The 12677-nt window shown below is 39.5% G+C and overlaps 1 protein-coding gene across 1 annotated transcript in view; it reads right to left on the bottom strand.

Moving 5' to 3' along the window:
• Positions 1-954: 954 nt before the first annotated feature.
• Positions 955-12677, bottom strand: part of LOC138702666 (lipopolysaccharide-induced tumor necrosis factor-alpha factor homolog) — a 34359-nt gene continuing 22636 nt past the window's right edge. Inside the window, exons 4-5 of the mRNA XM_069829994.1 lie at positions 4423-4561; positions 955-1116 (exon numbers count right to left, since the gene is read on the bottom strand). Of these exons, the coding sequence (XP_069686095.1) occupies positions 1017-1116; positions 4423-4561 (239 nt within the window). The 3' untranslated portion in view covers positions 955-1016. The remainder of the gene's footprint in view (positions 1117-4422; positions 4562-12677) is intronic.

The following is a 12677-nucleotide window of genomic DNA, read 5'->3' as shown; positions in this document are numbered from 1 at the left end:
CTATCCATCGATGAGGAAACCTTCGATCCAAGTACCTACACAACACTGAATGTAACCTTCGCCTCGGAATGAACTGTCAGAGTGCCCTCTTAATGTCTCCTTTGACGGCAACGACCTGCGGAAAGAAAAACGTTCCGGTGAATTTCAATGTTGTGAAGGCCATAACTCGGAAATGAAGCATTTCCGGACACATGTTGTAATGAACTATTTTGATTGTCTACATGTGGGAAATACATACTTGAAATTATGCCCCGTATTTTTGAAACACCCTGTATATCTTTCGTTTGTTAAATTCTATCGTACCTGGTTAACATGTTTCGCCCTGTTATGGGCCTTCTTTAGAACTGGTTGTTGCTGGTCTTGGCGCCTCTTGTTTTGTTTCCTGTGGGGGTGTGTTTCTGTATTGTAATGTGGAGTCAAATAGTGTGTGTATTCTGAAATTGAGTTGTGTGTTGAGAATTTCATTTGGATGTGTTTTCGTGTGTCTGCATATTTCGTATTGTTGTAGTGTGTTTAGTTTCTGGCTTTTTGGTTGGCTGTGTAGAATTTCCATGTCTGTGTTGATGTCTCTATAGGTGCGGTTAGCATTTATGACGTGTTCTGTATATGTGGAGGTGTTCTTTGTAACGTGTTTGAAACAACTTCTACATAGGACAGACAGGCAGATCATTTCAGACACGTTACAAAGAACACATCACAGCCATAACAAAATTATAAAACACCTCCGCATATGTAGAACACATCACAAATGCTAACCACATCTACAGAGGCATCAACACAGACACGGCAAATGATAAAGAATCTCTTAACGACGCAGTGTTTTAACAAACAAAAACGCTACGAAGGTACGTGCATTAATCTAATATGATAAATTCTTTTCGCTTCGAGTGAGATTAGAGGATGGTATTAGGAATTTAACATTGGGTTATGTAATGTACAGAGAAATAGATATGATTTAATTTAAAATATTTTTCATATTGTGAACATAGGTTAGATATAATTTTCAAAATCACTCCTCAATTTTGCCCCCCGAGAAACGCTCCACACTTGGGGCAGTAGTGATTGGCGCTCTTACAGGTTTTGATGCAGTATGGAACGCAGGCAACGGGAAAGAAGCTGCAAAGAAACAAAAAATGATTATAGAATATCTATATTATGATGTATATGTATATATATATGTTTTCAAAAGATATAGACAAAACACTTTGTATACAGCGTTGATAGAGTACACAAAACGACGGGGAGGAGAGAATATTGCAGTGGCGGCTCTCGTGAGCAAGAATTTCTTAGTGGCAATTGTAGGAATTTTTAATCTGATGTATTTCCTCTCTTCTAATACCCAAACAATTGAAATTACAGTCTGATTCGTTTGGGAAGAAAAATAAATCCGTTATAAAAATGATATCATAAGTAATACAGACGTTATTTCAATATCAATGTGATGTTAAAACACAGGAATATTCTGTCATTTTTTTTAGAAACAAAAGAAATCAGATTATCTCTTAGCAACGACCGAATAAAGAAAATGCCGTTTACTTCAATACAAATGAACTGAATGCGTGTTGCGTTTATAGAATTTGAAAGTGTAACATCAGTTCAACGTTGTTTTAACCGTGAGAGCTCTGAATAATTATTATAAGTAGATAATGTAGCGCACTTTTAAAGGAAGTCCGTTGACATGCCATGCACTGGTGAACTTAGACTTGTTGTTAGCACTGATATGACGGCAAGTGCTAAGTTAGACGATTGTCTACAGAGGTAGCTATGCACAATTTGTCAGCTTTATCTAAAACTCTACCACATGAAACGTGTTAGGCATTACGTCATCTTCAGAAATGAACACATTTGCCCTTCATACCACAGCTGCGACGTGAAACCTACATGGACACGGTGTTCCAGCATTGAATTCATAGACTAAAAGAAGTTAGTGATTTTCTGAATAATATTTGACATCAACTGGTGTGGTTAACATTACATGGCCTCTATGTTCTCCAGATTTGACACTACTCGATTTATTTGTTTGAGATTCCTTAAAGAAAGATGTCTATACATAACAACCCATACATATTGATGATCTCAATGCAGAAATTCTCTCATTTTATGAAAAACATACCCTGAGATGTTAGGTCACCCATGAGAAGGATTAGCGTCACGATTTGAATTGTGTTGTGTACGCAGTGGTGGCACGTTGAGATTTGAACTATCATTCTTGTGGGATGTATTTGCACATTACTGTAAAATAAATAGCAACCGTTCTCATCTTATAGCGTTTTCATTTTATGTCTTCCCAAACGGATCACCCTGTATTTCAATCGCTTATTTCATTTATTTATAACATGTTTTTCGTTCAGAGAGAAACATCCCAATGAAACTTCAAACGTTCTGACCATCTATCTGTCTAGTCATCCAATCATTCACCTTCCCACTCATCCACCCATCTACCGATCTACCCAGCCATCCATTCAACCATCCACACTTCCACCAACGCACCCAACCATCCACTCATTCAACCATCCATCCACCCACCCACCCACCAACCACTCATTCACTCACCCACTCATCTACCCATCCACTCATCCATTCACCTACCAATTTACCAACCCACGCACCTATCCACTCACCCACGCACCTATCCACCTAACCATCCATCCACCCATCCATTCATTCATCCAGCCATCCATCCATCCATCCATTCATCCATCGATACTCACCCACTCACTCACCCACCCACCTATCCATCCACTCACCCACCCACTCATTCTTCGATCTATCTACCCATCCATCCATCCATCCACTCCCACCCTCCTATCCATACACTCACCTATCCACCTCCTATCCACGCATCCATCCATCCATCCATCCATCCACTCACCCACCTATCTACCCATCCATCCATCCACTCTCACCCTCCTATCCATACACTCACCTATCCCCCTCCTATCCACGCATCCATCCATCCATCCATCCATCCACTCACCCACCTATCTACCCATCCATCCATCCACTCCCACCCTCCTATCCATACACTCACCTATCCACCTCCTATCCACGCATCCATCCATCCACTCACCCACCTATCTACCCATCCATCCATCCACTCCCACCCTCCTATCCATACACTCACCTATCCCCCTCCTATCCACGCATCCATCCATCCATCCATCCATCCACTCACCCACCTATCTACCCATCCATCCATCCATCCACTCCCACCCTCCTATCCATACACTCACCTATCCACCTCCTATCCACGCATCCATCCATCCATCCACTCACCCACCTATCTACCCATCCATCCATCCATCCACTCACCTATTCACCCATCCATCCATGTACTCAGCCATTCATTTACTCATCCATCCACCCTCCTATCCATCCACTCATCCATCTATCCACTCACCTATCCACCCTCCTATCCACCCATCCATTCGTCCAGCCACCCACCCACCCACCCACCCACCCACTCATTCACTCACCCATCCACCCATCCATCCATTAATCCACTCATCCATCTTTCTATCCACCCACCTTCCTATCCATCCACTCACAAATCCACCCTCCTATCCACGCATTCATATATCCATTCATTCAACGATCAATCCCCATCCACCCATCCACTGCTCCATCCACCCACCCCCCATCCATCCATCCACTCCCACCCTCCTATCGATACACTCACCTATCCCCACATCCATCCATCCATCCATCCATCCATCCACTCCCACCCTCCTATCCATACACTCACCTATCCCCCTCCTATCCACACATCCATCCATCCATCCATCCACTCCCACCCTCCTATCCATACACTCACCTATCCTCCTATCCACACATCCATCCATCCATCCACTCCCACCCTCCTATCCATACACTCACCTATCCCCCTCCTATCCACACATCCATCCATCCATCCACTCCCACCCTCCTATCCATACATTCACCTATCCCCCTCCTATCCATCCATCCATCCATCCACTCCCACCCTCCTATCCATACACTCACCTATCCCCCTCCTATCCACACATCCATCCACTCCCACCCTCCTATCCATACACTCACCTATCCCCCTCCTATCCATCCATCCATCCATCCACTCTCACCCTCCTATCCACACATCCATCCATCCATCCACTCCCACCCTCCTATCCATACACTCACCTATCCCCCTCCTATCCACACATCCATACATCCATCCATCCATCCACTCCCACCCTCCTATCCATACACTCACCTATCCCCCTCCTATCCATCCATCCACTCATCCACCTATCTACCCATCCATTAATCGACTCATCCGTCCTATCCACCCACCCACCCATCCATCCATCCATCCATCCATCCATCCATCTTCTCCTCCCTCTCTCTTGATATGTTTCACCCTTGGATCAGAGTAATATAATAGGAGCAGACCATAGAACTGACCAGATGCACAGAACCAGCGCCACCAGGTGTGTGAACATGGAGGTCTCGTGCTGCACGTTGGTTTCGATCTGCTCGTGACATGCCGGACACTCCATCACGCGGGGCACCTTCCCCATTTGTGTCGGCTGCACGATGACTGCTGTGAAATGAAAGAAATCTCTGTTAAACCATGAACTCTTCTCGTCTACAAATCGCCGCAAGTCATCACCATCATCATCATCATCATCATCATCATCCATTACGAGATACACTTTGTGTGGTGCACTCTGGTTACGTAGTCTCTGACGAACTGAGTTGTCTACGCTCCTCGACACTAGTGACATCTATGGCCATATTCGTAAAGTTGGGGCGAATAACGGCAAGCTAAGGGCCCTGCTATTGCAAGGAGTAATGACACTTCGTTGAAAAAATAACAAATGACAATTTACTAGATCATCCCTAAGTATCTGAGATGAAATTGTACCATAATTTAAGGGGTACGGATTAGTCTACCTCTACAATGTTAAATTATGTCTTACATAAGTACATAAGGAGCTTTTTAACTTTTTCTAAAAAGTGTTGAAGCGAGACAGCTGATTCTTTTACAGCTCACAGCTGGACTTCATGCTGTAACAGTGGTTTTGCTTTACTGGGAAATGATTATAGCTTAAATAGCTCCTTAAACTAGATGACAAATTTAATTATATGATTACTTTATAAACTATTACATTGTGAATTTCAATATATATCCTAAAACACTGTGCGTTATAAAATAAGATCTCCAGATTTCAATCCGGCCGACTTTTGGTTGCGGGGTTACCTTAAAGAACGAGTTTTCCTGATATCTGCCCAATGTTTTGTAAACCCCGTTGTTTGCCCAACACTATGATGTTTTTGTTTTTCCCTATCTCAAATATTTAAATACTAGCCGTACCCGTGCGCTCCGCTGCACCCGTTAGAAATAAATATAAAATAATTACATAATTAAAATAGGACGTTTGATCCAGGGAACAACTTTTACAACAGCGCAAGATAATCTGCTTCGCTCATTACCCATTTTTTTTCCATTGCATTTATTGCATATATATTTTATGTATTTTAACACGATTCAATTGAGCATAGTTAAAATTTGAATTATAAAATAATGGATTGCTAAGCTAACGTACATTTACTGCATACTAAATCAATACACTCTCGTTGTTCGTTAATTCTCTGAGATTAAAATGAGTGTACATAAATATTATTTTAAGAAATACAGAAAACGAATGTACAAAATAGCCTATCAAATTTTCTGTGCATAAGAAGCTATTTTAATCTTACCTGTCCTCGATTTACTCAGACGTTACTGTAATAACATTATAGCGTTATGTCCATCTAGAGAAACTACACTTTCCAATGGTGAAATAATAATTAATTATACAAATCGGTTAATTTAGCTTCCGATATTACTTCATAGAAACGCAGAAACATTATCTGTAGGCTATCTTTCATAGCTTTCGATTGTTGTGTCCAAGGCCCCTTATAGACGAAGTCATTTGTTCTTAATTCATTGCACCGTCTTAGATGGCGTTATTTTAATTTCAAACTCATTTATCTCATTAAATATCAGTCCTATCAAAATTTTGTAACGAATAAAACTTATCGGAAATCATTTTTAAAGAAACGTTTGTTATGTAACATTTTTCACAAAAATCAATAATAAGCGAGATATTTCGATTTATTTAATTCAGGCCCCCTTATAACACCCCTTTTAAATAATGTATTTTGAATGCCATATAGCCTAAAATCTAAGTTACAACGAACTTAATTTATATTCCAATTTTCATATAAATCGGTTTAGCCATTATCGCGTGAAAAAAGGTAACAAACATACAGACAGACATACAAACAAAAATTTCAAAAAAGCGATTTTCGGTTTCAGGGCGGTTAATTATATATGTTAGGACCAATTATTTTTTGGAAAATCGAAAATTACCAGAAAAATTTCGGCTACAGATTTATTATTAGTATAGATTTATAGCGGTTTAATGTTTGAACTGACTTTTGAAATACCCTATATAACATAAAAGCCGTCAATAATTATAAATTGCTTAAAATAAAATAAAATAATGAATATTTGAGGAGAAAAATTCGTTCCTGCGCCGGGGATCGAACCCGGGTCCTTGGTTCTACGTACCAAGAGCTCTGACCACAGAGCTACACCGAATTCACAGAGCTACACAGCACCGGGTCGAACCCTCCTCCTTCAATGTTTCCCTTTGTGGCCTGACTCCAAGTTAGGCGTATATGTCCAATGTAAACTGTAGGCGTAGCTCAGTGGTCAGAGCGCTTGGTATGTAGAACCAAGGACCCGGGTTCGATCCCCGTCGTCGGAACAAATTTTTCTCCTTAAATATTAATTGTCAATATCACAGATATTATTCTGTAGGACAAATTAATAAATCTATAAAATAAAATAAATTTTTGTTCTTTTAACAATGCATATTTTGTTATTTTTAGTGCATATCTCTTGGTTTTTAAGTTCATACGTGAATGCTAATTTTGCTTGTTTTTAGTTTGTATGAATCCATCCCCTAGTGGTAAGAAACCCTAATTCGCCCACCTCGAACATCTAAAAGGAACTGCACATTTCACCAATATGTTTTGTGCCAATTTTCATAATCTTTTATCAAAATACACAAAACGTGATAAAACACTGTGTACGCCAAGTTACAAAAGAGCTATTCCATCTCAAACCGACCGAAATATAGAGAAAATTGATCTTAAAATTTCTAAATACAATAAAACTTTTTTTGTACGTAGAGAACTGTGATACAATGCTTTGTGCAAAGTTTGAGGCATCAGAACTTCATAGTGTTTAAATTTAAAATATTTAAATTTATCGTATTTTCATAAAATTAGCAACTTTAAACTGTTGTGGCTCCGAAACCCTTTCACCCAGTGATCAAAATCATGGTTTATTTTGATGCTGAGAAATTAAAGTTTATATTGACATATAAACAGATTTTCTTACTTTTTATGGAAATGGAGAAATTTAGATTTTTCCTCATTAAGACGCCTTTGGCTAGGAAAAAATATTTTAAAAATATATAGTTAGATTCCGTATTGAAAGTACAAATAAACACATTTTTTACTGATGGTATGTTGATAAGAAAGTATTGAAAATATCAAATAAAGAAAATAAATAGTACGCGCGTGAACTAACCAGCTGACTGTGAGACGGGAGCTAGCCGAGACAAGCAAGGCCAGGAGACATAAACACGTGATGTGTCGTCTAGCAGTCATGGCTGTGCTAACTTTATCACAGGTTTTCATAAACACAGGAGTAAAATGACGCCCAACGCTCGCTTATCTTCTTCATCTCTCGGCCAGTGCGTGCGGTACTGCGCCGTTCAAGTCTAGGCGTGTGAAAATAATCTATTTACCCTCGAAACGTATTGCCGTACTACTAACCAAACAATACCGAATCCCTCTTAATAATGCAAGGTTTTTTCTCAATATTTTTTTACATTTTTACAAATGGCAAAAAGCCTAAAAGTAAGTAAAATCAGATTATCTGTCTCTCTGTATACAATAAAAATAATGATTACTTCTTAACATAACCTACCAAATGTCATCTTCAAAATGAGCTCCCGTTCAATGTTCTGCAGTAAATGGTTCCAGAGTTCTGAGCGCTGAAAGAGGTTTGTTTTTATAAAATACGTTAAATTTGTCGCTCAATAATACGAAAACCGTTTGACTTTCGATAGTATATTTTTGAAAATGCACTCCCCTCAGCACCTTGTATAAGTAGGGAAAAAATTAGAGTATAAAAAAATGCGAGGTTTTTTACTGATCGATTTCATATGGAATAGCCAAAAGGAGCTTCATTAACTCTTGTGTATTATAACTCCGTCCGATCGTGTTCTAACTTAACCCATTCGATAATGAAGCTCCACTTTTGTAACTGATTGTATAATATGCTATTCTTTCACTCGTAAAGTTAACAATTTTCACTCGTCAGCGACGAGGAGACCAGCGTTTTTTTCAAGTCTGGTGTTTGCCATTTGATAAGCAGATACTGTCAGATTGTGGAATTTATTGTATATTAAACAGTGAGTCAGAAAAACTGTTTTGTGTTGCTCATGTCTGACTATAAATAGGCTGTTAGTGCGTGATTCATGCGGATGTCATTACATGAAATTCCGTATTAGTGTTGCGAAAATTATCTAGCTGATAAATGAGTCTTAGTGAAACAATGGTCTAAGCCGCAGTACATGCCATGAAGATGCAGTCTTGGTAGAATGCTCAGAAATGTCTTGTTATCATTATCAACATCATTATCTTTCACTTGGAAATACTTCTGAACAATCATGGCATCAATTAAAACAGCATGAGTAGTGTAATATGTAGCTAGTCGGCGATGTATTCAGTATGCAATGGAAGGGGAGAGAAACTGGCCACCCTACCCCACTATCTCCTTTGCCTAGTTACCTCGTAAGTAGTGGTTTCTTCATATCGCTTGTGAGTTCAGATCTGTCTTCGGACAGTTGACTAAATAACAAGACTCAAGAAAGGCATCCTTCTGGGACTATTCTGAAGATGAACTACTAAAATATTGTAGGCCTACGTTTATAGAAATGAGTCAGTCATTCATTTCCTTGCTCTTTTCGATTCAGAATACATGTTAGTTACCATAGAAACTATTAAAATATCATGCAACCAAAAAAGAAACATTATTATCTTCTGAAAACAAGAACTAATAAAATAATGTAAGCATACTTTTCAAGAAATGATTCATTCGTATGCTTTTTTGGATTCAGAATGCACGTTAGTTACCACAGAAACTATTAAAATATCATACGACTAAAAAACAGCATTATCCTCTGAAGACAAGAACTATTAAAATATTGTAGGCCTACTTTTCAAGAAATAGGTCCGCCGAGTTAGCTCTGTGGTAGCGTGCCTGCATCTAGATTAGCCGGCCCGGATTCGATCCCCGGCGAGGTCAGAAATTTTCATGTAAAATTTCTACCTCTGGACTAGGAGAGATGGCGGTACACAACTTCTAATCACTAGATTGTGCACCAGTATCCGTGGCGCTACAGCTCATGAAGGGCCCAGACCGACCAGCCGGGTGTTGGCCTCACGCCCACATGCCGAAGCAGAGGTAGACGATCATCAAACCAGAATGGAGGTATCGTGTGGTTAGCACGATGATCCCACCCAACCCTTATAGCTGGCTTTCGCAACTGTATTTCGCTACCTATCGTAGCTCCCCCAAGTGCATCACGATGCTGGGTGGGCACTGGTCCCATACACTGGCCGAAATTGCATGAGAAAATTTCTTCCCCCATGAGGACTCGAACCAGCGCGCATTTCATAACGCGAGTCCTAGGCAGGATGCCTTAGACCACGACGCCACGGCGCTGGACAGATTGTGCTCCAACATGCCTGGGTTAAATCCCAAATCTCTCCGCAGTGCATATGAACAGAAGGCATATGTCACTGTTGATAGTGATTCGTCCGTCGGACGGGGACGTTAAGCCTGGCGGCCCCCTTGGTGCTATTCGACAGGAGTAGACTACGTGTCGACACCGGGTTTCCCCTTCTCCCTTCCTCATCTTCATCATCACCATTCATTCCATATACTACACTTACACATACACTCACCCATAGTACACGATATGTCTCCACAGATACACATTATGTACAGCATGGCCTGCCGAAGTGGTGTGCAACTAGAAAATGGGTCACAGTCTTGCCATCTATCCGCAATATGAGGGATCCGAATCACGAAAAGTGAAGTGGGTAGGCGCTGGATACATACATACCTACATACATACATACATACATACATACCTACATACATACATACATACATACATACATACATACATACATACGAAGAAACGATTCATTCTTTTGCTGTTTTGGATTCAGAATACACGGTAGTTACCATAGAAACTATTAAAATATCATACAATTAAAAAAAAAAAAAGAGACATCATTATCATCTGAAGATAGGAACTATTAAAATGTTGTAGGCTCACGTTTAAAGAAATGAATCATTCTCTTGCTGTTTTGGGTTCAGAATACACAAGATACAATACATCGCCACATTAAGACGCTTAGAAAATCATACAGAAGTTGTAGATCTGTACCTCTTGCATAGACACCTGAACAGGCTCAACGCAGAGTGGATATCTGTTGTCAGCTTATCGCTAATCCCGTGGGTAATAGATTTATCAGAAGAATTGTCACATGTGATGAGAAATGACATAAAATAAAAGACAAAATAACTCATTGGACGGAAATAAACTCAGGAGTCAGACAAGGCTGTGGCCTGTCTCCTTTGTTTTTTAACGTTTATATGAATGCCATTGTGAAAGATTTTAGAGAAACAAAACACGGATGTATCACTATTAACAGAAATTTAAAATTAGATGTAATAACGTTTGCAGATGATCTCCTTTTACTGGCAACATCTGAAGATGATTTGCAATGGTCAGTACATAATTTAAATTTAATAGCTTAAAAATATTTTATGGAAATATCCATTAACAAAACAAAAATAATGGCCTTTTGTGGTAAATACCCAATACCAAGCAAAATTTGTTTAAATAACACAATATTGGAAAGAGGTAATTATTTAGGATATAAACTTTCTTTTCTTGAAAATTTGGATTTATCAGAGAAAATTGTAAAATTCAATAAATCAATGGGCATCATTAATAGAGTTTTAAAACCTTCATTAGTACAAAAATCAACTCGTTCTCGTCTTTATCAAATAATAGCTCGACCAGTCTTATGTTATGGGAGTGAAGCGTGGACTATAAGGACAAAAGATGAAAGCAGACTAACAGCTTGCGAGATGAGATTCATGATCCGAACAGCTGGCTACACTAAATGGGATCGAAATAAAAATGAAGATATCCTTCAAGAACTTAATGTGTCATCAATACTGGACTATATCTCCAGATATCAGTTAAATTGGAAGGAACACGTCTCAAGAATGGTTTCATCCAGGATCCCTAAGGCAATAATGAAGTATCGTCCAAATGGGAAACGGTCACTTGGTCGACCTATGAAACGATGGCAAGAAAATCACTTTTCAGGCTGTAACAGTTTTTTCGGGACTAGTACTTGACAGGATGATGATGATGATGATGATGATGATGATGATGATGATGATGATGAGAAATCAGTATATTATCGCAACCCTAACACCTCAAAACAGTAGTTGGAATCCCGAAAGCCTACCAAAGTTGTTAAAATCGGTTCGGCCCCAAAGTAATGTTATGTGTCTGGTGAATTTTAAAGGTGTGATTCACAGGGAGTTTGTTCCAAACGGACGTGCAGTCGATGTGGATCTTTATTCTGAACAGCTAGAACGAGTTCATGAAGTTTTGAGAGAGAGGTACCCTGCATTAGTTAATAGAAATAGAATTCTCTGTAACAGGACAATGTGAGACCACATACCGCTCGAACAACCATGGAAAAAATCCATGAATTGGGAAGAATCGAAGTGCTACCACATCCGACATACAGTCCCGATCTTGCACCATCAGATTACCATCTGTTTCGAGCCATGACCAACTTCCTGCATGGAAGAAGTTACCAAAACTTGGAAGCCGTTGAAATGGGTATCACCGAATTCTTGGCATTAAAAACCAGAAACTGGTACCGTCGCAGGATAACAAACTTCGCTGAAAGGTGGCTCAAGACCTTAGAATCTAATGGCCTTTACTTTGAAGATTAGATTAATTTCTTGTCATAACACACTGCAACTAAAAGTTTGCTCCAAAACTGACATTACTGATGAGAGAATATCTGTGTAACTGATATTGTCCTTCTCACATGATAAAGGATCTGAAATATTACCAGTGGCATAAGACTTGTTGCCTTGGTGACTATAATTTATGTCAGTGGAGCTGCGATGATGTTTTTTTTTTTTTTCCGTGGAAACCTTAAGAAAAGATTGTTTGCAGCATCACTACACGTGTAGTTAGTGTCTTAGCCCACTCTATCTTGGACTGACTTATCTCTGAATTTACTTATCTTGTAACAAGCTACAAAAGATATTTGCTTTCCTGCTTTCGTGTGAGATTACTTGGAGAGCTGAGTGCTCCATAACTCGGAAATTCATGGCACGTGAGTTCTCTGATATTTTGTCCTCAACCTCTTTTACGCAACTCTCCTATCGCAAGTATTTCTATTTACGATAAATAATGTTACGTATTTCCTGCTGGATGACTTCATGTATCAGTACGTAGTACTATGTTCACGTGAAGCGG

The sequence above is a fragment of the Periplaneta americana genome, chromosome 7 (assembly GCF_040183065.1).
Source record: "Periplaneta americana isolate PAMFEO1 chromosome 7, P.americana_PAMFEO1_priV1, whole genome shotgun sequence".
NCBI classification, from domain to species: Eukaryota; Metazoa; Arthropoda; class Insecta; order Blattodea; family Blattidae; genus Periplaneta; species Periplaneta americana.
The sequence above is the reverse complement of the archived record's forward strand: the minus strand, read 5'-3'. Positions and strand labels throughout refer to the sequence as shown.